This window comes from Alosa sapidissima, chromosome 8, assembly GCF_018492685.1.
Source record: "Alosa sapidissima isolate fAloSap1 chromosome 8, fAloSap1.pri, whole genome shotgun sequence".
NCBI lineage: Eukaryota > Metazoa > Chordata > Actinopteri > Clupeiformes > Clupeidae > Alosa > Alosa sapidissima.
In genome coordinates, this window is record NC_055964.1 from 8,490,122 (window position 1) to 8,516,259 (window position 26,138).

General features: G+C 42.7%; 2 protein-coding genes across 4 annotated transcripts; both read left to right on the top strand.

Annotated features, from left to right (window-relative positions):
• Positions 1 to 131: 131 nt before the first annotated feature.
• pes (pescadillo) lies at positions 132 to 16,702 on the top strand. Its single transcript, XM_042099948.1, has 15 exons — positions 132 to 288; positions 1,109 to 1,188; positions 1,380 to 1,533; positions 1,964 to 2,073; positions 2,169 to 2,340; positions 2,504 to 2,593; positions 4,154 to 4,270; positions 4,375 to 4,452; positions 8,451 to 8,540; positions 12,578 to 12,708; positions 13,194 to 13,319; positions 14,107 to 14,291; positions 14,514 to 14,659; positions 14,787 to 14,954; positions 16,239 to 16,702. Exons 1-15 carry the CDS (start codon positions 265 to 267, stop codon positions 16,323 to 16,325), a joined length of 1,758 nt encoding a protein of 585 aa, XP_041955882.1. The 5' UTR covers positions 132 to 264; the 3' UTR covers positions 16,326 to 16,702.
• A 1,595-nt stretch (positions 16,703 to 18,297) lies between these two features.
• gal3st1a (galactose-3-O-sulfotransferase 1a) lies at positions 18,298 to 25,072 on the top strand. Of its 3 annotated transcripts, none has more exons than XM_042102191.1 (3): positions 18,298 to 18,674; positions 22,624 to 22,771; positions 23,269 to 25,072. In XM_042102191.1, the coding sequence occupies exons 2-3, from the start codon at positions 22,644 to 22,646 to the stop codon at positions 24,413 to 24,415; spliced, it is 1,275 nt and encodes a 424-aa protein (XP_041958125.1). In that variant the 5' UTR covers positions 18,298 to 18,674; positions 22,624 to 22,643; the 3' UTR covers positions 24,416 to 25,072. The 3 variants fall into 3 exon arrangements, with proteins under 3 accessions (XP_041958125.1, XP_041958123.1, XP_041958124.1); XM_042102189.1 differs by lacking the exon at positions 18,298 to 18,674 and adding an exon at positions 22,180 to 22,515; XM_042102190.1 differs by lacking the exon at positions 18,298 to 18,674 and adding an exon at positions 22,180 to 22,505.
• Positions 25,073 to 26,138: the final 1,066 nt, after the last annotated feature.

Consider the following 26,138-nt stretch of genomic DNA (forward strand, 5'->3'; position numbering starts at 1 on the left):
AACTGAATTCTACATGTGCTACAATGTAATGGAGATTTTAATGACATGAAAACGATTCAGAACATGTATATACAATCGTTCACCAAAATAAAACATTTTATCAGGCATATATGCGGCCACCGCGCAGAAAACTGAGGTCCTATTACGTAGGACACAACAGACACGTGTGTTGCTTACTCTTGAGCAAGCAAGTGGACATGCACCTTTGCCTGTTCGTGGATTTTACACTTTTTTGATTGAAATCCCCTGGTTTGACATCTGACAATGGGTGGATTGCAAAAGAAAAAGGTAGTAGAACAACCCATATACATCAGACAACGAATGCAACCTATAAGAAATTGGATTTATGTTGTACACCAACCTTAGCATGGATGCTACTGTAAATTAGACTGCTAAACTAACGCTAGCTAGTCGAACTTTTTTAGCGTAGTTGGATAAAAATCTTGAAATCTTGGCCTTTTTTTGCACAACCAGAAGGTCCACACTGTTATGTTTATAATATGCACTGCTAATTTGAGTAACATTTATGTTAGTCGTTGACAATCCAATCCTAGTCCATTTCGAATTTTGACTTTCTTTACTACGTAATTTAGCATGGTTTCTGCTAGCTCTAGTTAGTTGTTTACTACTACAATCGATAGTCACTTGTTACTACCTGTTTTTTTTATTACATTACTTCACACTTTTTCCACTGTGTAAATTACTCATTATAATGATCTTTCGACAACAGAGTTATGTTACTTACTTGGTAAATTGGCAGGACCACAAGTTTTATTAGCCATGTGACATGGTGTGTAGCAGTTACATGCACTCACTTAAGCTGTCTAGTCTAGTGTACCTTACTCTAATGAGTGCAACAGGAGCATCCAAAGTATTTTTTTGTCATTTGATTTTTATTTATCAAACTAATACAAATGAAGACTTTTCAGTAACATTTGTACTTGACTTAGTATTATTATGTGCTATTCTAGTAGGCTAAAAACTGCCCTTTGTCATTTATAAAAAAAGTTGTTGCTTGATATTTAAGGCAGTAGATATGGTCCTGTTTGATCTGTGATATGTATTTTTTTTGTGTGTGGCTAAGCATAATTTATTTTGACTTATACAGTACGAGAGTGGGTCAGCCACAAATTACATCACCAGAAACAAGGCCCGAAAGAAGCTACAGCTGAGCCTGGCAGATTTCAGGTAGTGAAACCATTCCTGGGATAACTGTTTCTTGCATGAATTTGACAACCTGCTCAAAATTATCCGTAGTTATTTTAACCATATCCGTGTGAACACTGTTCTTGTCACAGATGAAGCTCCTGTTTAAACAGGAGACTACTTTATAGTTCAGTGTCTAAAGGACTGAAATAGTTTGTTTACCCTATCTGCAGGCGTTTGTGCATTTTGAAAGGAATCTACCCTCATGAACCAAAACACAAGAAGAAGGTCAACAAGGGTTCCACAGCCCCTCGGACCTTCTATCTTCTGAAAGACATCCGCTTTCTCCTGCATGAGCCCATTGTGGGGAGATTCAGAGAGTATAAGGTAGGTTCCTCATCCATTTCAGTATGTAATAGTTCATTACATGTACTGCAATACTCTGTCAGCAGGGAGAATGAAAGTGCATTAACTCTGGCTTTGTGCCTTGGTCAGATTGAGTATTTCTAATGTTAGCCAACTCCGCTTATTTTCCTGATGAAAAGGAACACTTGCTTTGACATAGAGCTCAGGCTCTAGCATCTCGACTTAATGGATTTCATCACCTTGAAATTAGATACATTAAGTTTATGTATTTTTGAATGCAACTGGAATAATGTAATTGGCACTATTTTGTTGCAGCGTTTCATCTGTCTACAGTATTAAATGGGAATGTGTTTGGCCCATTGCATGAGTTTTTCATGCTCCATAGGAGAATGGGAGCATAAATAGAAAGTGCTGTAAATAACACAAAGTTGGTCGTCTGTGTGTCGTGCAGGTGTTTGTACGGAAGCTCCGCAAAGCTTACGGAAAAGCAGAATGGACTGGGGTGCAGAGGTTAAGGGACAACAAGCCAAGCTACAAATTGGACCACATTGTGAAGGAGAGGTGAGAACCGGGTGCATTTTCACTATTCCTCCAGTAGATGGCGAGGTATAGCTCCAAATAATATCACTGACGTCTGTTCACACCTCCGGTCTCAGGTACCCCACGTTCATTGATGCTGTGCGCGATGTTGACGATGCCCTTGCCATGTGCTTCCTCTTCTCCACCTTTGCCCGCACGGGCAAATGCCATGTCCAGACCATCCAGCTGTGCCGGCGCCTGACCGTGGAGTGGATGAACTACATCATCACCTCTCGCGCTCTGCGGAAGGTAGGAGACACACACAGCTGGTTTGAGGTTGCTAGGCTACGAAAGCCCAGGAAGTACTAAAAGTGCCTACTGCCATTCTGCTGCTGTTATGATTGTAGTTTTGAACAGCTTGGTCTCAGACTGCTCTAGATACTCTGAAATAAGTCTTGTGTCTGCCCATCAGGTCTTTCTCTCCATCAAGGGGATTTACTACCAGGCTGAGGTTCTGGGACAGACGGTGACCTGGCTCGTGCCCTATCAGTTTGCTCATGACGTAAGTATGGCATCGTCTGTCATGTCGACTTCTAGCAGCGCAGCTTTTAACATAATCAGTGAGATCATGTTTCGTATCTAATGTGTTTTCTCTGTTTACAGTAGAATATGGTGTTATACTTTCAATTGAAATGTCATTATGCAGAAGACCCTTTGTCCAGTGTTTTTCATTTGTTGAGTTTACAGTTGTCAGTGCAATTTGATGTTGAGAGCGGAATGTGTTGAGTGCAGAATCTGTGTTCCAGAATCACTTCCAAGTGTTTTGAATCTCAATGCTGCCTTGCACATGCACGCATGGAAAGTTCTGGACAGCATGGATGTTTAGTTTTTCTTATTATAATACTTTCTAGTCCACTGCATTAACAGTTGGTGCCCTTCTGTTGTAGTGGTCAGAAAAGGATTCCTGATGGTGATATGTACATCACTCTGGCCCTTGCCTACTAGTGGATGCATAATGTGTAACATTTGCCTATGCATAGTAAATATTCCTTCTGCAACCTAAAGACATGTTTGTTAATTATGTGGGTGACGATACTGGAGAAATATTGCTGATATTTGAACTCAACAGCCAAACAAATAGACCCTCCCTTCAGTGCCCCATGGGTTGGGGGTGCTAACTAATGGTACCTGTGTCTGATTGGCTGCAATAGTATTGTGCATATACTTCGTTTGTTTTCAGATTACAGAGCCAAGGTTGTGTAGGACAACCAGAGTTTTTTGCAGTGTTCCCACAGAACCACTCTCCAGCAGATTGCGAGGAGATAATTGTTCAATTTGGCAAATAGTGTATTGGCTAAGAATCACTTACTTAGTCCTTAAAGTCTATTAGCCCATGTATAATTCACATATTACGGAGAACTGCCTTTACAGTCCAGTCCTTGTGGCTATTAGCAAAGCTGACCTGCTGAAATAATGGCAGCATTGATTGCATTGTGTGCAACCCCAGTGGATCTGTGCCGTGTGCATACATAAATATGGAGTGCAGGTAAAGTATGTGTGGCAGCTTGTTTTGGCTTAACCAATGCTGAGTTAGAGATAATTGAGTCGATGTGCGATCTTGACTGACATGTTGACAGAAGGTTATCTTTTCAGATTAGACTTTTTTTGGGGGGGGGCCAACAAATAGGGGTACTTATCTTCTTTGAAAAGGAAGATATCTTTCTACCTCAGCGGGTTGGTAAATGGTTAAGAGAAGATTTGTTTGCGTGGTGGTTAAAAAGTTTTAAGCAGGGCCTTACGCTGTGAGCTGGAGCAGATAACAATACATCTAGGTTCATTGGCCACTGCCTGCTCGATTCCCAGAGAAAGTAAGCCAGTAAGTATAAAACTGTGGCCTCGAAAGGCGTTTGATTATGATGTTGAAATGCATAGCGTTTTATTAGAACACCTACTCCTCTTCCATTAGGTTGGAGGTTTGATCTGTTAGCGGGTGCAAGTTGCATTGTGCGGTCAGCATTGATCTCAAGTCTGAGACTTACTGCAGTGCTGATAGAAATAATGGGATAAGGAATCTAGTGCTAATAACCAATTAATTTGCTCTTGTTTGACTTCATTTTTGCAGCACCCCACTGATGTGGACTACAGAGTAATGGCCACCTTCACAGAGCTTTACACAACCATCATGGGCTTTGTCAACTACCGTCTATACCAGACTCTCAATCTTACATACCCTCCCAAGGTACCTACTCAACTTAAGCTTTTCCTCTTGACACAACATACTGTATTGTCGTATTACAGCAGTAGAATATTGTGGCAGCGATTGAATTGCTTTGCTTTCAACAGCTGGACATTAAATCTGAAGCAGGCCTGAAAGCAGAGCACGAGGAAGGCTATGCCATGGACTCTGAAAGCTATATGGAGGTATACATCAGTCTTTCTCTGAACACATTTATCTCATAATGTCCCATAAACATTTCTTTGAGTGAAGGAGACTGTATTGTACGTTACTTTTGTTGCTCTTGCCATACTCTAATGCTAGTGTTGTTATCCATGATGTAGAGGGCACCTTGATTGTGGACGAAACATTAAGTATTCATTGGAAGATGTGGTGTGTGTCAAATTCATAGTTGGTGTTGTAACCAGAGGGCGGGATCAGACGTGACTAGCTCCTTATAATATCGGAGCACCTCTCAGGTAATCAGACAACAACTGCAGTGAGTTGGGAGAGAGAAAGCAAGAACACATAGGCTACTACTGGCCAAATCCTCTCCAATTGTTAGAATTGGACTCTGGGCGTTTGGGAACAGCTGAGGGAGGAGGCTACTTGAAACTGTGAGTTTCGGTCGGTGTGAGCGAGCGGACTTTCAGTTGACAGTAATTAACACCCTTTTGAACAATCTAAGCTGTGCGAACGTCAGAGGGCGGTCTACGCTGATGCATCATTAGTGAGACAGGAGGACAGCTGCAGGCAATTCCTAGCAGAATAAAAATAGTGGCGTCTGCTGAAGCGGCAGCATAAGCGGCAGCCCTCGTTGTAGCCAGCCACGGTTAAGACGGACACGGTCAAGACAAGCAAGTTTACCTGTGCAAGTTCACCGAGCACAGGCACCGACAAAGGCAAAAATGTGCCGTTCCACCATATCTGTTATCACCGGCCATCGCAGAAAACGGCATCATGCCAAAAGGGGCAGAAATCGCCTTCACCTCCAGCAACTTAAACGGTCCCCACCTACAGAAACCTCCTTCTCCATGGGCTTGTGGAACTGTCAATCCGCAGTCAACAAAACCGACTTCATAGCTGGCTATGCCAACCACCTTTCATTGGAACTCCTTGCTCTCACTGAGACTTGGATCAAACCAGAGAACACTGCCACCCCGGCTGCACTCTCCACTAACCTTACACTATCCCACACCCCTCGCCTATCTGGACGAGGGGGCGGGACGGACCTGCTGATCTCCAACAAATGGAAATTCACCCCGCTACTGCCTTCAAACAAATATGTCTCATTCGAATTCCATGCCATCACAGTGATCGCCCCAGCAAAACTCTACGTGCTGGTCATCTACCGCCCTCCAGGCCAACTACGCGACTTTATTGACGAACTTGACACTCTGCTATCCTCCATCCCTGAGCATGACTGTCCGCTTCTTGTTCTCGGTGATATGAACATCCACTTAGATGCCCCAGGCTCAGCGGACTTTTTGGCCCTGGTCCATTCCTTTGACCTCGAACTGGTTCAAAGCCCACCGACTCACAAAGCTGGCAAAGAGCTTGACTTGATCTTCACTCGGAACTGCAGCACAGACACCCTCATGGTGACGCCTCTCCATCTTTCTGACCACTTCTTCATCCAGTTCAACGTCAGCCTGTCAGAACAGCCTCCGGCTCCTCAGCCGATGGTCACGTTCCGCCGCAACATCCGGAACCTGTCTCCAACGCACTTCTCCTCTGTGGTTGCCTCCGGTCTACCTCCACTCAACACCTTCTCCTCTCTGGAGGTTAATGAAGCCACTGACTCGCTCTGCTCCACACTGACCTCGTGTCTAGACGAGCTGTGCCCTCTTACCACAAGGCCAGCTCGATCTAAACATTCTCATCCATGGCTAAATGATACCCTCCGATCGCAGCGCACCAAACTCAGAGCCGCGGAGAGGAAATGGCACAAATCCAAACTAGCTGACGACCTCAAAAACTACCAGACACTCCTGACCTCCTTCTCAGCCAGCATCACTGCTGCTAAGACTGCTTTCTACAATGACAAAATCAACAGCGCTACAGACACTCGAAAACTTTTCTCAACCTTCAAATCGCTACTCAACCCTCAGCTGCCTCCTCCTCCATCCAGCCTTACTGCAGATACCCTCGCCTCATTTTTTACAAACAAAGTGGCGGCAATCAGCAGTCAATTCTCTACATGCCCACTCAACGCATCTGACTCAGATACCGCACTCCTACAACCTCTAGGGACTGCTGGAACATCTTTTTCAGCATTCATGCCTCTCTCCGAGAGTGAAGTGTCCAGACTCCTGACATGCAGCCGTCCTACCACATGCTCGCTGGACCCTATACCTACGAGCCTACTTCAGTCCATCAGCCCGACCATCGCTCCAGCTATCACACATGTGATCAATGCCTCGCTAACCTCCGGCACATTTCCAACAGCGTTCAAAATGGCCCGGGTAACACCGTTACTTAAGAAAGCTTCTCTCAACCCTGCTCAAGTCGAGAACTACCGCCCTGTCTCACTACTGCCTTTCCTATCCAAAGGCATTGAACGAGCAGTCTCCAAACAGGTCTCTGACTTCCTTTCACAGAACAACCTTCTGGATCCAAATCAGTCTGGGTTCAAAAGCGGCCACTCTACCGAAACGGCTCTGCTGTCTGTAACAGAAGCCTTAAAAGAAGCCAGGGCGACCGCTCTGTCATCAGTACTCATTCTGCTTGACTTATCGGCTGCCTTTGACACGGTTAATCACCGTATCCTTCTCTCTATACTCGCTGACATGGGAATCTCCGGTTCTGCTCTCTCCTGGTTTGAATCCTACCTCACAGGACGCTCGTTTAACGTATCATGGCTTGGTCAGCTATCCGCACCTCACCATCTCACCACAGGGGTCCCCCAGGGCTCAGTGCTGGGCCCCCTCCTCTTTGCTATCTACACCACCTCCTTGGGACAGATTATCCGTTCGCACGGCTTCTCATACCACTGACGACCCCCTGGTTTCAGCACGGATCTCGGATTGCCTTTCAGACATAGCTACATGGATGAAGGCACACCACCTCCAGCTGAACCTCTCAAAGACTGAACTGCTGGTCATCCCAGCTAAACCTACCATACACCACGACATCAACATCAAATTTGACTCCCTGTCTGTTTCACCGACCAGGACTGCAAGAAATCTAGGAGTTGTTCTTGACAACCAACTAAACTTCTCAGATCATGTTGCCACAGTCGCCCGGTCATGCCGTTTTGCACTCTACAACATACGGAAAATCAGGACTTACTTGACTCAAGATGCTACCCAACTTCTGGTTCAGGCAATAGTCATCTCACGACTCGACTACTGCAATGCCCTCCTGACAGGTCTCCCAGCCTGCGCAGTGAAACCACTTCAGATGATCCAGAACGCGGCGGCGCGCCTGGTCTACAACCAACCCAAAAGGGCACATGTTACCCCGCTGCTCATCCAGCTACACTGGCTACCTATGGCGGCCCGCATCAAATTCAAGTCTCTAACGCTTGCCTACAAAGTAGTCTCCGGTTCTGCTCCCACCTACTTGAATGCCCTCATACAGACTTACACTACCTCCAGACCGCTGCGCTCCTCTGACGAACGACGTCTAGCTCTACCACCGGTACGCTCAAGCCAATCCAAACTTTTCTCATCTGTTGTTCCTCGTTGGTGGAACACACTGCCAGTTCCTACAAGGGCAGGGACATCCTTTTCCACTTTCAAAAAACTCCTGAAGACCCAGCTCTTTAGAGAACATCTACTCTCATAGCAACACTTACAACAAGTCTTACTGATCCTAGCACTCACCAGCCGTTTTAAACTGACAAGTAACTGTTAAAAACAGCACTCACCGACGCACTTATTCTTACTGTACTCTAATGTTTTTTTTAAACTGTCCTAAAATTGTGAGAATTGTTCAAAAAACGTACTGTTTACCATGTTGTTAGTCGCTTTGGTTAAAAAGCGTCAGCCAAATGTAATGTAATGTAATGTAACCAGACAGCTGTTATGTTCTCATTTGAATGAGTCACTAATACAATGTCTGGAATCAACACACATAGAAAACCTTGTTCTAAACTTGCTGTGTTATTAATTTATAGGTAAGCGAAGGCATTAGATGGATCAGAAATATCCTGTCTTGGCGTGAACTTTGAGTGTAAACGTTTGTTCCGTTTTGTCCTCAGAAACTGTCGGCCTTGAGTGCCAGCTTGGCTCGAGTGGTCAACACGGCAGAGGAAGAAGAAGCTGAGGCTGACCACTTTCCTGCGGAAGGGGTAAATATTCACATAACTTTCACACAGTAGACTACATGAAGAGTTCAGATGCAAAACCCTCTAAATCAATCTTTTACTTTTAAATGAGCATTTTTTAAATCAGGCTCCTATAGGTTTTTGCCTACAAATCAATATTTCAGACTAGGAAGAGAGTGGTATTTAGGGGGTTTTGAAGCTAAATTATTTGATAAACGTATACTGTGTGTGGAGAGCATTCACTCACCATTGTTATCTCATTTTTGACGGAGGTGGCGTTAAAAGGCTTTTGCATCTGAACTCTTCATATGCAATCACATACAGTTAAGCCTCTAATTATGTATACCTATACCGCATTTGTATTTGATACCATTTTTTTTCACCATTCACCAAGAAAGCAAAGAAATGCTTCCCCCCTTTATATCTCCAGCACAATCTTTATGTTGATATTCTTAGCATGGCCATATTTTTATTCTCAACGGTAACCAGCTGGTATGATAGCTGTGCAATATGTGTGTTAAGAAAAAACTCCCTCCTGGTGACTTAAGAGGCGTGCTGGTAAGGGATACTAGCATCCATGAGCTCTAGCTCCCTTGCTAGTGCACTCACGTCCCAATCCCAAGGCGCTACAAATCACGAGACGGCTGCAGAGGTGAGCCGGTCAAACATAATGCAATTACATATAGATTGAAGTGTTTGAGGATATGACTTGATGTGTAATTTGTAAACATTAAAATAGTCTTCAATTAGGTTTTTTTTTTTTTTTTTTTAAAGTATATTTTTTGGGCTTTTTATGCCTTTAATTAGATAGGATAGTGGAGATTGACAGGAAGTGAATGGGAGAGAGAGTTGGGGTGGGATCCGGAAAGGACCACGGGGCGGGAATCGAACCCGGGTCGCCGGTGTACGGTGCAGGTGCCCCAGCCAGTCGCGCCACAGCTGGGGCCTACAATTAGGTTTGAGGCAATGTTGGATCCAAAGTGTGTTTACTTATGGGAAGAAAGTTTGTTTTGTGATAGTTTGTGTGGGTTGTAAGGTGTGTACAGGGTTACAGCAATAGAATACAATAGGTACATTCCATCATAATTTGGCTCATTCTCAATCTAGTCAAGTTTATTTATATTGCGCATTTCATACACAGAAGTCATTCAATGTGCTTAACATAAAAAAAAGCAAACAGTAATAACAAATAAAAGCATAGAAGGGCAATATAGTCAAAGAATAGTTAAAAAGGTAAAGATTATAATAAAAATAAAACATAAAACGCACAAGTTAAAATAATTTAAAAATGAAGAATAATTAATAACACAAAAAAAAGCAAAAGCATTAAAAAAAGTAACACAAAACAAGGCAGATTCAGAATTTGTAACTCAGCGCAGTTAGCGGAAAGCATCTGAGAACAGTTTGGTCTTCAGCCTAGATTTAAAACCTTTTTAATGTCATCCGAAAGTTGGTTCCAGAGCTGAGCCGCATACTAGCAGCTAAAAGCTGCTTCACCGTGTTTAGTTCTAACAGCAGGTTTTACTAACAGGTTTTTCAGCTGGGACCTGAGAGGACGAGAAGGTGTGTACTGCTGAAGCATATCTGATAGGTATTTAGGTCCTGCTCCATTTACTGATTTATAAACAAGCAGTAGTGCTTTAAAGTCAATTCTGTGAGTTACTGGAAGCCAGTGCAGGGACTTAAGAATTGGAGTAATATGGTCAGTTCATTTAGTTTTTGTGAGAATCCTAGCTGCTGCATTTTGTAATACCTGAAGCTGTTTGATAGTCTTTTTAGGAAAGCCTGTGAACAGTCCATTGCAATAATCAACCCTGCTGGAGATAAATGCATAAATGAGTTTTTCTGAATCATGTTTTGACATCAGCCCTCTAAGTTTGGCAACATTTTTGAGGTGGTAAAAAGCTGATTTAGTTATCGCTTTCATGTGGCTGTTGAAATTTAGATCACCAAGATTTTTAACAGTATCCTTTGCTTTCAACCCTTTTGTGTCAAGAAGAGTGGCAACCCCAAGTATTTCCTCCTTTTTACGAAATATAATTACTTCAGTTTTTTCTTTGTTCAGCTGAAAACAATTTTGAGACATCCAGGTGTTGATTTGTTCTATACACTGACACATAGATCAAAGAGGACAATAGTCATATGGTGACAGAGCTAAGTAAATTTATGTGTCATCTGCATAGCTATGATATGAAATCAAATTATTTTGGATGATTTGTCCAAGTGGGTAGCCTGACGTCACCATTCGCAGTGATCAGTCCAAGGGCTTTCCCTCTGCATGCAATAGGATATCACTACAACTCATGAGTCCCATGCATTTTCCAACCAGCGGAGCTAGTTGGCTAGTTCAAACTTAAAAAAAGCTTAACTTGTCACGCTGTTCGCCAACAGCAACATCCATCTTCTTTGTTTTCAAGTAGAAGGGAATTCACGCTGAACCGTTGCAACTCTGACATCAATCATTATGTTAAGCCTGCCTACAGACTCTCTACACGATGTGATTGGCCTTATCGAAGTTTAATTTTTCAGACCGAAGTAATCAAAATACCCATTTGATGCTAGGAAGGTGGTTAGTTGTAGCCTAGAAATCTAGACGCACCCTAGCGACGGCAAATTAATTTGCTCAGCCTGTACGTCTAGTATCAAACCATAGGGATTTCTATTGGTTGACGCCGTGGACGTTATCCAATCACAGCGCTCTATTTTGTTAGAGAGTCTTAAGGCGGGCTTAACAGGATAACGACAGTCCTGCGACGGTGAACAACAAGGAAGGTGGCTATGGCAAAAGAAGAGCGGTTGTTTGAATCGCCGTTGGCGTCAACTTTGGAGGAGTTGGACTTCTTTTTTTTTTTTTTTGAAAGTTGAGCAACACAATGCACTTAAGTCATTCCTTTCGAAGAAGGATGTATTTGCCGTTTTGCCGACCGGATACAGATATGGTCGTAGCGCTGGCCTATTGCATGCCTAGGTAGTTTGAAAGACAATTCTCTGCCCGCCCCTTGGATTAAGCGAGGTGAATGGTTCGATTCCAGACTATACATTTCAATGATATAGGATGGCCCGCCAGGCTAGGTTAGTTGATGAAAGACTACTTTTTCAATAATTTTGCCAATACAAAGTAGATTGGATATGGGCCTGTAATTGTTTAGCATGGACATATCTGGTACAAATACTCCTGAGTGCTGACTTTTTGGAATGTAGCACAAGTTGCTTGAATTTCTTGTAATTTTGATAAAGTGACAGTCTGGCAGCAGATTTGAAGACCTATTGAGAGAGCATTGGTAAAGGCCGGAGACTGGTGTACAGCTTCTCGTATAGAAGATTTAATGATGCACTCCAGCCATTGATAAACCCTAAACACTCATCATAGTTCAAGAAAGATACATATTCACTTTTGTTTTTGTTTGCAAAAAGATTCCATCATGGCCTTGAAACAACTTGCATGCATCTCTACTCCGTCTGCCTTCTCTCTGATCTCTGATGTGAGACGTCTGGCGTTGTCATTCACACTGTCCGCTTATTGGTCCACCATCTTGGTGGCTGAATGAACTGTAATACGAGTGGGGTTTCCATACTGTATTCTCAGAGAGAAAATTAATGGAAAGGAACCAGGTCATTAGTTTTGCCCTCTCTGGGGGAATAATTCAGAGCTTACCATGCTTCATTCAGTAATAGGCATTGCCATTCAAAATATTATTTGCATAACACAGACAGGCACATTATTTATACAGGGCACTCACTGGAGTTAGAGGTCAGCAAAGTTCAGATCAAACAAGACTTGGTTGTTCTACTTGGTAAATGTGTGGACGATGACGGTACCCTCTAATTGCCTCCACCAGTGTATCAGTAGGTAACAAACAAGCTCTTTGCCAACAGTTTGACACCTTATGAGAGGTGTGTTGAACAAGAGGGTGCGTTGTCATGGTTTCCCGTTGAAGGTGTGAAGCAAACAGTGTGATGCAAGCAGGCGGGGTGTCATACCCTCACCTCTCTGGCTCTGCTTTACCTTTCTTTCCTTTCATGTGAATGTGTTGTTAAATCTCCATGCTGTTTGTTTCCAGGAGGACGTGGCTGACTTGGAGGCTCGGGAGAAGGAGCAGAAGGAGCAGGATGCCCAGAAGCGTCTCTTCGAGGGGCTGAAGTTCTACCTCAACAGGGAGGTGCCCCGCGAGTCCTTGGCCTTTGTCATCAGGTGAGCTGGGTGTCTGCACGGAGACTAGCGACTATGGGGCTAGACCAGTGTCTCAGTCCTGTCTCTTCCTAAGGCACACGTCATCTAAATCTGTACATCTTCCCACACACAACTGCAGATCTCCACTGGAAATAAAAATATATGATCTGAATAATTATCATTCCATCGGTTAAAGGTTTTGTAAATGTAAAATGTAAAAATGTACAGTAAATGTAAAATGGCGGTTCCTGGTATGCTTCATAAAAATGCTCCTTCCTTAAAGAACTTGGATATTTACAGAGCAAATATAGTGAAGTGGTTTCTTATCTAGTTTTGCTCAGATTAAGGAACTTTGTTCCTCGCTCCCTAACCCTAACCTCCAAATGTTCATTCATATTGTTGGCTGTGTTGACCCATCATGAGTCAGTTTCCCAGTGAGCGGTGGAACACATAGATTGTGCATAGTAGTGCTAATTAGCGCTTCTGTCATCCCCCCCCTCTCTCAGGTGTTTCGGTGGCCAGGTGTCATGGGACAAGTCTCTGTGTATCGGTGGCACGTATGAGGTCACAGACGAGACCATAACGCATCACATCGTGGACAGGCCAAGCATAGATAAACAGTACATCAACAGGTAAGTGGCGACTACTCTCCTCCTGCTGCTCTGGAATGATGTACGGAACAAGCACTGTGTTTGTGGCTCTTGTTTTTAGCTTGCTGTTATGTCTTCATGATGTCTGCTTGCGGTTATGCCTCTATGACGACATTGAAATGGCTTTAGGCGTTCAAAGTTTTGTTGGAATGTCTGTTCTGTGTGCTGCTTAACGCTGCTCGTGTCTGCAGATGTTCCAATAGTTTTCTTGTTCTTGGGGTTGCTGGGGGGGTGGGGGGGGGGGGTGGTTGTGTCTTGTTTTCTGCCCCACTTTGCTCAGAGGGGTGACCAGGCCAACAGTGGCCTTCTGTGAGACACCCAAGTCTCAATGGCCCCCTATTATGGTGGGCTTCCTGTGGGAGGAGGTGCGTGTGGGCGGAGGTGGGGGAGGGTGATGCCGGCAGACACACATGATGGATCCTCAGCCCCCCCCTCTCTCTCTAGCTCTGCTTTACATAGCAGTGGGACAGAACAGCCTTTATTCCAATAGAAACCACCCCCACACTGACATGCATGTGTAACTATATACAGCATTCACCTGCACATGTAAATGTTGTTTTCACAAAGCTATTATTTCTCTACCTGCATGTATTCTGCGAGCAGTTCATGTGCAAAGCTTAAGATATTAATTCTGAAAATGCTTAATTGTGTCTTTAGTGTGGAGGAGTCTATACTAAAATGCATACAACTCTCATTGGCAGTTAAGGGAAGTTCCACTATCTTCATACAAGTCCTGAGCTCACCAGGTCAAAACTTTCTCTGTCGACAGGTACTACATCCAGCCCCAGTGGGTGTACGACTCCATCAATGGCAAAGTTAAACTCCCGGTTGAGGACTACTTCCTGGGAGTCAACCTGCCCCCTCACCTCTCCCCCTTCGTGGAGGAGAAGGAGGGTGACTACGTCCCTCCAGAGAAACTGAAACTCATGGCTCTTCAGCGCGGGGAGCAACCAGGTAACATCCACCCTTCTACTCCTCCCCAGACTCAGAGATCTGTTGTTGTTGTTGTTGTTGTTGTTGTTGTTATTATTATTATTATTATTATTATTATTATTATTATTATTATTATTATTATGGTGAAATTATTAACCACTGAAAGCTTAGATCGGCTCAGTTAGTGCAGATTTCTTGATTTGTTTTTAACACACTAACTCTATTTGTACCCTGTACTGGCAGAAGGGGAGGAAGAAGAGGATGAGGATGACGAGGAGGATGATGAAGACGACGACGAAGAAGAAGAAGAAGAAGAAGAAATGGATGAGGAGGAGGCTGAAGAGGAGAGCAACCTGAAGAAAATAGAACATCAGCGTGGCCAGGGCAAGGTAAGAGATGACCCTCCCTGCTGGTCCTTGGACTCATTGAAGCATTCATAATCTGAATGCTTGTAAGTCGGCTTGTCTGCCCTTGCGTAACTGCTGTTAGGTGTTAACGTGTGCCTGTCCTCACCAGGTGCCCTCCGTGAAGGTGACCCCTGGCAAGGTCAAGCATGAGGACAGGAAGCGCACGGAGCAGGAGGAGCAGGCCGAGGAGAAGCGACTGGCCATCATGATGATGAAGAAGAAGGAGAAGTACCTCTACGACAAGATCATGTTCGGCAAGAAGAGGAAAGTCAGAGAGGTGAGTGCAGTAGCATCCTGCGATTACCAACTGAGGTGTGGTGGCACCTTTTCAAATGGATCAAAAACACAAAATAGACAGTGCATAACATGGTGTTCTTCTCCTCAAGAAGCTACAGTGGCTTGCAAAAGTACCCAACCCCCTTGAAATGCATCACCAGAACAGTATTTATTCCTACAGAAGCCACCCCACACTGATATGCATGTTTAACTATCTACAGCACTCACTGTTGTCTGACTTTATATACAGCACATGTAAATGTTGTTGTTTTCACTAAGTTATTATTTCACAACTTGCAAATGTTCTGTGAGTAGTGCATCTGCACAGCTTAAATCCAACTAAGAGGCTATGGGGCAACAGTGCAGGATCATTATCCATCAACCAAGTTGATGAATTGGGCGAAACACTTTAAAACAGTGTGCAAAGCTGATAATGTCTGGCATCAAATCCCTGCTGAAAAAAACAGCCTGACCAGCTTAACACTTTGAGTGCCAAAAACACAATATTGCATTTTTTGTTCCCATGCGTTGAGTGCCAAAAACGCAATATTGACGGTTGCCGCTGTGGGTCGAATCAGTGACTCATGCACGTCAGGTCAAAACCAGGCCATTTTCGTGGGTTTATCACTAGGTGGCAGTATCGCTAGGTCACTTCCCGGAAACTTTACACTTCAGGCAACACTTCATATTCATGAAAGACGCTATATCTCCATTTCTAGAAAGAAAAAAACAGGGAATTTGATGAAAACTAGCCACTGTTTAGGTTGGGATTTCTTAGGAACAAGGCATGTTGAAATAACAGGCATATAGAAATAAATGGTACTAAATTGTACCCACTGAGAGCTTAAAGTATCACCTTTCAAACGAGCCATAGTATGTGTCCATAGCTATTACATAGAATACGCTGTGGCTCTACAAAAATCTAGATTGCTGGCACTCTGAGCCAAAGCAGCGCGGCATTCAAAGTGTTAATTAAGGTGCTTTGCTGGTTGACCAGCTTGTTTTACCAGCCTATGATGGTTTTCAGCAGCTTAATTCAACTGCTTAATTCATATGAATTTTTGCAACAGACAATAATTGCAACAGACAAGCAAGTTTTAGCCTTCAGAAATGTACTAAGTAATAAATGTTTACAATGAAAACTCTGATTGGGCAAATATTTTTAGAAACTGTGATGATTTGCAGAGGGTTTGAATACTTTTGCAAGACACTTTATATTTAAATGCTCTTAAATTGTTTGCTTTTGGTAAATTCTGAATTGGCTACAATTTTTGCTTCCCTCCAGGCGAACAAACTGACTGCGAAGAGGAAGGCCCACGACGATGCCACCAAAACAGACAAAAAGCAGAAGAAAGCAAAAAAGACGCAGTGAGCACACACTGACACCATCACTAAGGACTGGTTTTATTTGTATTAAAAAATATGTTGCCAGAAGCAATGTTACAATTGTTTGATCTGTCATTATATGACTGATTCATTGAAAGAATCAGTGAGGAAGTTATCCACTTCATTCAAATCCCTATCATCATGTCAGTCTGATCGGATGTTTGACCAGCAGTAAAATACATGCCTTTGCTCTCAGTACCATTATATTATGACATTTAATCCAATGTTGTAGATTGTGATCTATATGTGAAGTAAAGTTTTTTTGTCAACTTTTTGTCTGTGCACGGTTATTAGAATTCAATGTTATGGGAGTTTTGTACAATGAAATACCAAAAATAAAGAGCAATTTTATTGTTAATCATGCATTAGATTTCAAGTGGGACCTTTACTGACTGCTTTTACAGTTAAATAATTGACCAGCTTTGGAGTGGGGCCAAGCTTCTTTTTCCCCTACAACAGAAAGGCCCCAGGCCCGAGTTTCTCACGCACACTGGTTTAGTAGATTGAAATGGACGAGATCGACCACTAAGGTTTCACTTCCCTCGCCCCAAGCCAACTGACACCCTTCAGTCCTTCATCTGGCTGCGGTGTCTAGTAGACCGGGACACACCGCCCACCCGTTGGCTGCTTTGCATCTTTAATGCCCCCCCCCCCCGAACTCCGCTGTAGTAGCCCTGGGTTCTCTTCTCACTGCCGCACAAGCTCTTGGCATTTAAAAGGCCACCCAGAGTGGACAGGGCGTTGGAGCTTCGGCACAGGAAGGGTGTGATGTTCAGCTGAGTGGGCAGCCGTGACGAGTTTTCCACTGAGCACGTGTGTGTGTGTGTGTGTGGACATGAACGGCCGTGACCCCTACGGGGTAGGTGGTCGTGACGAGTGTCCGTCCTTCGCCCCTGGCTGCTTCTGATCTCTGGTGGGCAGGGGGCCAGGCGAGTCATGCCCCGAGCGGCTCAATCTCCTCTTTCACGGGCCGCCGCGGCCGATCAGCATTCTTCTCGTGCCCGCCCCAGTCCTCGGCTCGGCCTGGCACTGCGCGCTAGAGGCAGCGGGGTGAGTCCCGACCAACAAAGAACCGAGTGTTGGGCACGCAGGGCACTGCAGGGAAGGGTGGGAGGAAGAGCATAATCCATTACTTGATACCTCCGTGCCCGAGGAGACTAGAGCTAGAGGCCCAGAGAAACTGTCTGGAGCAAAGGCTGCTCAGCAGCAAACAACAGATGTATGCAGCTTTGCCTCCGACTTGTCTTAGTGCTTTGTTTACCGAGTTAGTGAGCCTCACTCAACGACTTGAACCACTTCAAAAATCACATCATTTTAATTTGCAGCGCAATAGGAATGGCATGATGGTATTCTATTATAGTATAGATTTTATATGGTATGTCAATATGGTATGCTTTTTATGCTCTCTCGGAGAACCCATATGTGAGACTTAAAATGGACACATATTGACATTGGAAATTATTTCTCCCAGCTTCCTTGATATTTTAATTTTTAGAAACTTTTTGAACTAGTATGCTTTCCAGCCCTGTAATGTAACAGTACAGTGCATATCAAGTGTACAGTCAGCGTGAGGCTATTGGGGGAAGTGCAGAGCCCAGTCCAAACGACACAATCCCAGCCTTTGTTTGCTGTGTTCCCCAAGACATTATGCACTTGCATTATACCCATTTACAGTCCCCATCTATCGACTTTCAGCCTATCTCTGCTCAATGGATGTCTGTGTGTGGAGATCTGTACAAAACAGGCTATGCCTTCACTCTCTCCCTCCCTCCCTCCCTCCCTCTTTACTTCTCACTTTCTCTCCATCTCGCTCATGCTCCCTCCCGTTGTAGTCCAAGTCACACCCACTTGTAGGCTGCCTGGTGCTTTGTCTCATCGAGGCTGCTGCTTGACGTCAGCGATGACAGAGCGAGCCTCTGTTTCTGCTTGGTTGTCTTTTCCAGAGTGTGCACCCTTGCTGCTCGGAGAGGCGGGGGTTTTGAAGGCATCAGGTGAGCTGAGCGGGAGAGAGAGAGAGAGAGAGAGGAGTAGAAGGAGGGAGGGAGGGAGAGAAACCCATCGTGGACACAGCAGAGTTGGGCTGCAGGAATACCATAGATAAGGGCTTGGCTAGTCCTTCTGGCATTGGGGTCAGGTCAGTGGCATGGCAATCAAGGATGTGATGATGGTCTGGGATGGTCAGAGTGAGAGCCTCTGTGAAGCCGGAAGGGAAGCTAAACATTTGGACTGATCTAAAGCAATCATGCCCCTCTGATAACAAACTCAACAGGAAGCGGCCAGTCTGCAGAGCCCTCCGCCTAATCCGCAGAAGAAGATCTGCTGATCTATGCAAAAGGTAAAGTATACTACACTACAGTACTTCATTGTATTATCTATTATGATTAGGACTTTTTTTCATTATCTAGTGGATAATACAAATGCACTGAAAGTGGATCTCTAATCTCTCTTAGGCCATAAGGCAGCATATCAAATATATATATATATATATATATATATATATATATATATATATATATATATATATATATGTATATATATATATATCACATTACATCTGAAAGATTATTTAGAATGTAAAAAAGATTTTACAGGTGCATCTCAAAAGATTAGAAAATGGAGGAAAAATCCATTGCTTTTACCAGACTAAGGAAACCATTGCCAGTGTTTTGACTTAATTAGTGGATTAGAACTCTTCTCAGGTCGACATTTTCTGTATCATAAATTCTTTATTCTTTTTTTGGACCTGCATATAATGATTGTTTTTAACTAGATACATATGGATATGTGAATATGTTATTTTAATTATTTGAAAATCAAATTTGACATATGGGGTGAGGTTTTATCCTGTAGTCATAATTTTAAAAGAGGATAAAGTTATTAATGTATTTAGAATTTTAATATGATGTTTAACACATTTAATGGCCTAAAATCTTATAGCTAAAGGGCTTTTATTTGCAAAAAAAAGTTCCAGTCTTTCAATGGTTTATAGGATCAAAGAAGATACTCTTTTTTACGGTGGAGTGTTACTGTACACTGCCTTGTCAAAAGTCACGCACGCTAATACTGTATATCTTTGGACCACCTTTAGGTTTTTATTGTAATGCCATTTCCTGTGGCATTTTTTCGACAACTTTACACAATGGCACAACAATCATTTCCACCCAGAGCTGTGTTCATTTTTTCCAAGATCTTATATTGACAACAGGGTCAAATCACTCCATCTTCTCCAGCATGTCCCACTTAGGTTTAGGATCCTGTGGTGGCCATTTCATGCATAAAATGACTCTATGCATCCTGAACTGCAATTTTACATGGTCACAGTTTTAACCCGAATAATCCTGCACTGTCATCCTTGAATATGCCTGTGCCATCAGGGAGATTAATTGATGGAATAAACTGGCCATTCAGTACATTCAGATAGTCCGCTATCTTCATCCTTTTTGCTGTAAATTACTTAGCCTAGACCTGATCAGTTAAAGCCACCACATATCATTTGCTTATTCCATTCCAAATAGCAGGAATAATCAGAGTGTAGAATCAGATGGTGTAGTGGAAAGATCTTGGTTTTGTGTGCTCATCTTCATACAGTTTACTACAGGATCACAGCGTTATTATTTTTCCCCCTCAATGTTTGAGAGCTGCAACAATATAATTTACAACCTGACACTTTAGTGTACTTTGTGAACAATGAAATGTTCTCTCACTCAAGTGAACAATGAAATGTTCTCTCAAGTTCATAGTTCAAGCTTTAATATGCTTGTGTCAAAGCCTGGTGTCTTGCAAAAATCTGAGAAAATTGACTTGATTCATCTGTTGCCAACACACTTCTATCTCCTTGGAGTGCATTTGAAAAGCACCGTCATCGGGCGCCTACGGAAATGACCAGGCTCTAATCAGCAAACCTAAGGGAACCCTCAAGTTCCACAGCTCATGTTGTGCTCCTCTCAGGAGGATAGGCAACCAAATCTTATCTGATGAGGCACAGTCAGAAACAACACAGCTCAGACAGTGCAAGATTTTACCACATTCATATGTACACATCATATTGCACATTTCAGATAAGATCTGTATAAGGCCTACAGCAAATCAAAAGCATATTTTACTTTTGTATCTCTATGATAAAAATTCCCAAATGAAAATATGTATCTATAACATAATAACAAATAAAACAAACATGACAGGCGCCAAATCTAGATTGGACATAGGTTTAAAGAGAATAAAATAAAATGGCTGTTGAAATAAAAACACAATAAAAGAACAACATCGGAATTGCAGTGAACCTGACCAAAAAACCTCTTGGTCAGTTAAACATTTGATTTGGTTATGTTATTTCCAATCCAGTATTTTACAGTCAAAGATCAAAAGAGACAGTAAATGGTCATGACCAGTGCAGCAGATACATTGGTGGCATGTAATGATAAAATGACCACAATATATAACATGATATTGCATGTTATATCCTTGACCATTAAAATATTTTTTTATCTGTGCTGTCACGTTTGGAGATATGATGCAAAATACCTAATTTGATTATATGGCAGAAAGTGAAATGGCTGCCATTGGGCACCACAAGACGTATAGTTGTTTTATACTGTGCTATTGTGACATTAATCTATGACCTAGGGGTAGACATTACTTTTGGCATAAGAGGCATCATGCAAAATAAATATTCAGCTATGGAGGAAAGTTGAATGGCTGGTTTGGCCATCATGAGAGGTTTTTGCAATGGCTCCATTTCTGAAAATGTTTGGGGCCCCAAAGTGTACACATCTACTCACAAGTATTCCAATGTATACTGGACGTGAAGATTTATCTCAAATGTGGCGCATAGGCCTTTTAAAAGTTTAAGGAAGTGCTAATGTGCTACCTTACTTGAATTGACGCCCTTTGTCAATAGACCACAACACCAACAAAGAGTTGTAATTACATTTCAAAAGGATACTCTTTGGGACAATCTAAAGGCATATATAAATATGGATAGTGTGCATTCCAGTTCCAGATATAGCTACAGAGAAGAAAGACTTCAAACAAACGTGTCATATACAAATATAAATATCATTTTCGTAAAGGGCACACATATCATCTCATAATAACATAATGCAATTCTTGGTGTCTTGGGTCTTCTTGTATATTGCAGCATCCTGATAGAAGAGCCAGAGGTGGATTTAAATTTTACAACATCCTCATCAGGAACATGATAGTCAGTCAGATATGCTCTTGAGTTGTGATGGAGATGGTTAACTATACTGCATGACTTTTTTATGCTAAATCAGCTATCAGCTCTCCTGCTGTGGGTTTCTGATTACAGACAGCTGGGGGCACCGGCTGAGTTCAAACAGGATCACTTGCAGTGGTGATGCATTATTCATCCCATGAACAGACATGTGATGTTTCCAGGCATAGTTTCACCATATCATGAGATAAGATTAGAGTAGATAGCATTAGCATTTAACTCATATCCCTAGATGAATGGGTGCTGACATTTCAGGTGTTTGGTTAGCAAACTGAATTGTGTCCAAAGATCCATATGCAGCTATCTCTTACCAGGCGACTTAAAGTGTTACATATCACCTTCCTGAAAGGATTCATAAAAATACCTTCAGAGCTTTTCGGCTCAGACCATGCAATGGCAGTGAAAAAAGTAGAGATGCCATTGACATGATGTGAAGAGGCAGGTGTACACATCAATCCAAACCCCTGTTGGAGATTCACATGACAGCACAGCAGTCTCAGTAATTGGGCACAAGAGGAAATGATGACGTTAATGTATTATAATGATGAAGAATGCCATGCAGCACTTGCTTGCTCATCCTTGCACAAACATGAAACTATGAGGTCAGTGTTACACTAGCTAAACAAAGCTGGACTGAGTAGTAGAGTCAAGGACTTATGGGAGGACCTAGGCTGCTCAATATTTTCCATAATGTCTGCATTGTTCTCACTGATCTATAAAGTGTTCTTTGATCAGTGATTGTTCTGGTAATTATGATGTCAGAAATCTTAAGCGAAAACAAATCCTTATTTAGAACATTGGAACCTCTTCAATAAACTGCTTTAACAAACTGCAACAAAGCTGGTTGTGATTATGATTTGTAGGCTACAACAAATAAAAATAAAAGTTACTTGGGAACAACAGCTTGTATTATGGTTACGGAAAACTGCATTTGTAAGTACCGGTATGCTACATGTATTATACAAGCGCAGCTTCATCCTCAACCATTTTTTTAAATGTATATCCACAGTTTGTGGAATTATTGTAAAACATCTTTATCTCTTTTTCTCAGCTACCTCCTTTGATGATACCATGGTTGTCAAGCAGGGGAGGCAGTGGAGGTCTATTTGCAAAGGCCTTGTACTGGGTACCCTCCTAACCAGCTGCATGATCCTGTTCTACTGTCTGTCATCACCGCAGATTCAGTTCAACCTACCTGAGTGAGTCTGACCTTGTAAGAACAAAGGCAATGTTAAACTGGCAGCCAAATCAGATTACTTTCTCAAATCAAATCCTTTAAAATGAATGACTGTATACTCTCAGTTATTTGAGCCAGACTATCACCAATCTGTGTCAGTTGCTAACATTGTATACTATAGGCGTGAGTATTAAAGCAATGAATCAATCCGCATTTTTCATCAAAAGTCAGATTTAATGTAGTTCTCACTGTCAAGACTTTCAAAATAACCTGTATGGGTTGGCAACCTGAACAAGGCCTAATATTTTAGATGCTAATTTGATAGCATTTAAAATAAAAAATAAAAAATGTTTTTGTTGTGTTTCTTATTATAATGGAATATACAATAGTAATATTGTTTAACATACCTATTTAAAAATGAGGGAAATATAGGTCTACATTAATCAAATACAGTTTATATGCACCAGTTTATATTTGAGCATTTGTTGAAGGAATTTAATTCTTTTTTTTTTTTTGCAGACTGCCTGTGCCTTATTCTTGTGCACACCGTCCAGCACACACTGCTTCCAACACAAACACCTCTGAGCATGGCCAGGACCAGACACCCTGTGTTCCCAAGGTGGACATCATGTTCATGAAGACTCACAAGACAGCCAGTAGCACATTCCTCAACATCCTCTTCCGTTTTGGCGAGAAACATCGGCTCAAGTTTGCCTTCCCAAGTAGCAGGAACGACTTCTCCTACCCGTCCTCCTTCCATCGCTCCCAGGTGAAGGACTACAGGCCGGGCATGTGCTTTAACATCATGTGCAACCACATGCGTTTCAATGCGACCGAGGTGGCCAAGGTACTGCCCTCTGACACCATGTACATCACAATCCTGCGAGATCCAGCAGAACTTTTTGAGTCCTCATTTCACTACTTCCACAACTTGGTGCCTCTGACCTGGAAGATCCCAGGGGAGGACAAGTTTGCTGAATTCCTCAAAGACCCGAAATACTACTATGACTCGAATGGCTACAACTCATTCTACCTCAAGAACTTGCTGTTCTTCGACTTAGGACAGGACAACAATTTGGAGCCGAGTGACCCGAGGATTGAGGTGAGCATCCAGGCCATCGCCAAGCGCTTCCGGCTGGTGATGCTGGTGGAGCACTTTGAGGAGTCCCTCATCTTGCTTAAGGATGCCCTCTGCTGGGAGATGGATGATCTGCTCTTTTTCAAACTGAACGCCCGCAAAGACTCGACCGTGTCGAAGATGACTAGAGAGCTGAGAGCCAGGGCTCTTGAGTGGAACGCCGCCGACTGGAAGCTGTATCAGCACTTCAATACCACCTTTTGGAGGAAGGTCGATGCCTACGGGCAGGAGCAGATGGCACGAGACGTGGCTGAGCTCCGGCGGCGGAACGCAGAGATGGCGGGCATTTGTATCGAGGGTGGCCAGGCCGTGGATGCAGGGAGCATCGAGGAGACCGCAATGCAGCCCTGGCAGCCCATTGGTGAGAAGTCCATCATGGGTTACAATCTGAAAAAAAATATGGGCAAAATACATCGCAAACTGTGTCGCAAGATGCTCACGCCAGAGCTGCAGTACCTCTCTGACCTAGGGGTGAACCTGTGGATCACCAAACTGTGGGGTTACATAAGGGAAGTCATTAACTGGTGAATCGCACTAGTCCTTAAAGAAGGGACTAAAAGTCACCAAAGAGGACAAGTCATGGTTTATTTAATAAGTAAGTCCGTAATACTGGCATATGGTGCTCTTTTTGTCTGTTCCACTAGCTCATTAGTTCTAATGCTCTGTTTCTTTGAGTTTATAGGCCTGAAACAGACCATTTTAAATATTTAGATGCAAAATGTCATTTATTTTGTATCACTAAAAAGCACATTCCTGTTTGTGTTATCTGATGTAAGGGATAGTTTCACACACTGATGGTGGAGGCCAGTTTGCAATTTGGAATTTGAGATGAATCGGTGTGTGAGGTAAGTACATCATCATGATTACAAAGACAAATTCATATATTCATTTACAGAAAACCATGAATCATGAATCACTAACAAAATGGACACTTGTCAAGGTTTTTAATGAGTCAAAATTGTTCTGGACTATTTGGTTCATTTCCAATTGTCACTGTGGAAAAGCTTTCAAACTTAGTGAGATAAGTACTGCAACGGCAGCCTACTACTGGAAAGCAAAAGCATTACAGCCTACGTGTGGTTGAGGACCAACATATGATTCACCAGGTGTACTTCACCAAGTTTGTCCTGTTTGATGTATTCTTTACCTATGATAAAATAAACTCATCTGTTCTGTGTTGTTTTACTCTTGGTAAGATTGTCATCAACATTAACTGATTTGGGACGCTTTAGATGGCATTGTTTGACATACTTCTTAGAACTGAGTTACAACCAAAGAATGTCATTACAGGCAACATTATGCTACTGGTGGGATTAAGTACCATAAAGACAACCAAGGCCTTTGGCTGCATGGACATCCTCATTTGACATTCCCAGATACACCAGTTAGTTGTTCCGACCGTAGAGGTGTGCAATGCTCGTCAAAAGTCAAACGAGTAAATGTATTAAAATATATTTTTGTCAGTCTACACTGAACATTTCAGTGAAGCGCAAGTTTTGGGAGAGATGTGTCAAGACAACACAGTTCGGCCTCAGCAGTCTTGAGCTTGGGAACCTCGGATTTAGATAATGCACAGACTGCACAAACAGTCCTTTCTGTACCCTTGTAAAGTTGAAAAGTAGTGATTAACTTTGACATAGCGAGCTTGCCCCCAAGGCTATTGCCATATGTTATTTCTTTGTAAATGCCTATTCTGTTCTTACTCGTTACTTACATTCGTTATTTTGGTCCATATGTTTACACTCGTTATCACCCAAAAATAGACCCTAGGTTGTTCTTAGAACAGACTTGTCCGTTAACAGTGAGAAAAGATAGGTTGTCTGATGGAAACTCACCATCTCAGAATCAGGATGAAGATCTGGAACGAATACCAACAGTTTGTTCAGATTAACCCCTCACCTGAAGAGCAGACATTGTCTAAAGTTTGACAGTTTTTTAAACTTTTAAAGTACAGTTTAAACCTTTTTTTTTTTTTTTATCTCAAAACTGCAGCTAGGTGCCACATTTCTGCTTGTGTCATTGGATAGATCATATGGGTGCTCTACCACTTCAGCCAACTGATGGTGATGTTGACCTTTGACCCCCATGAGCACCCAAACAGTGCATTTAGCCTATGTAGTCAGGGGCGCCTGCAGGAATTAATGCTATGGTACGCACACCCATCACCCCCCCCCCCAAAAAAAAAAAAAAAAAACGTTCACGCGTGGACAGTATTTTTCCTTTAGGTTTGTGCATACATAGCATAACAACA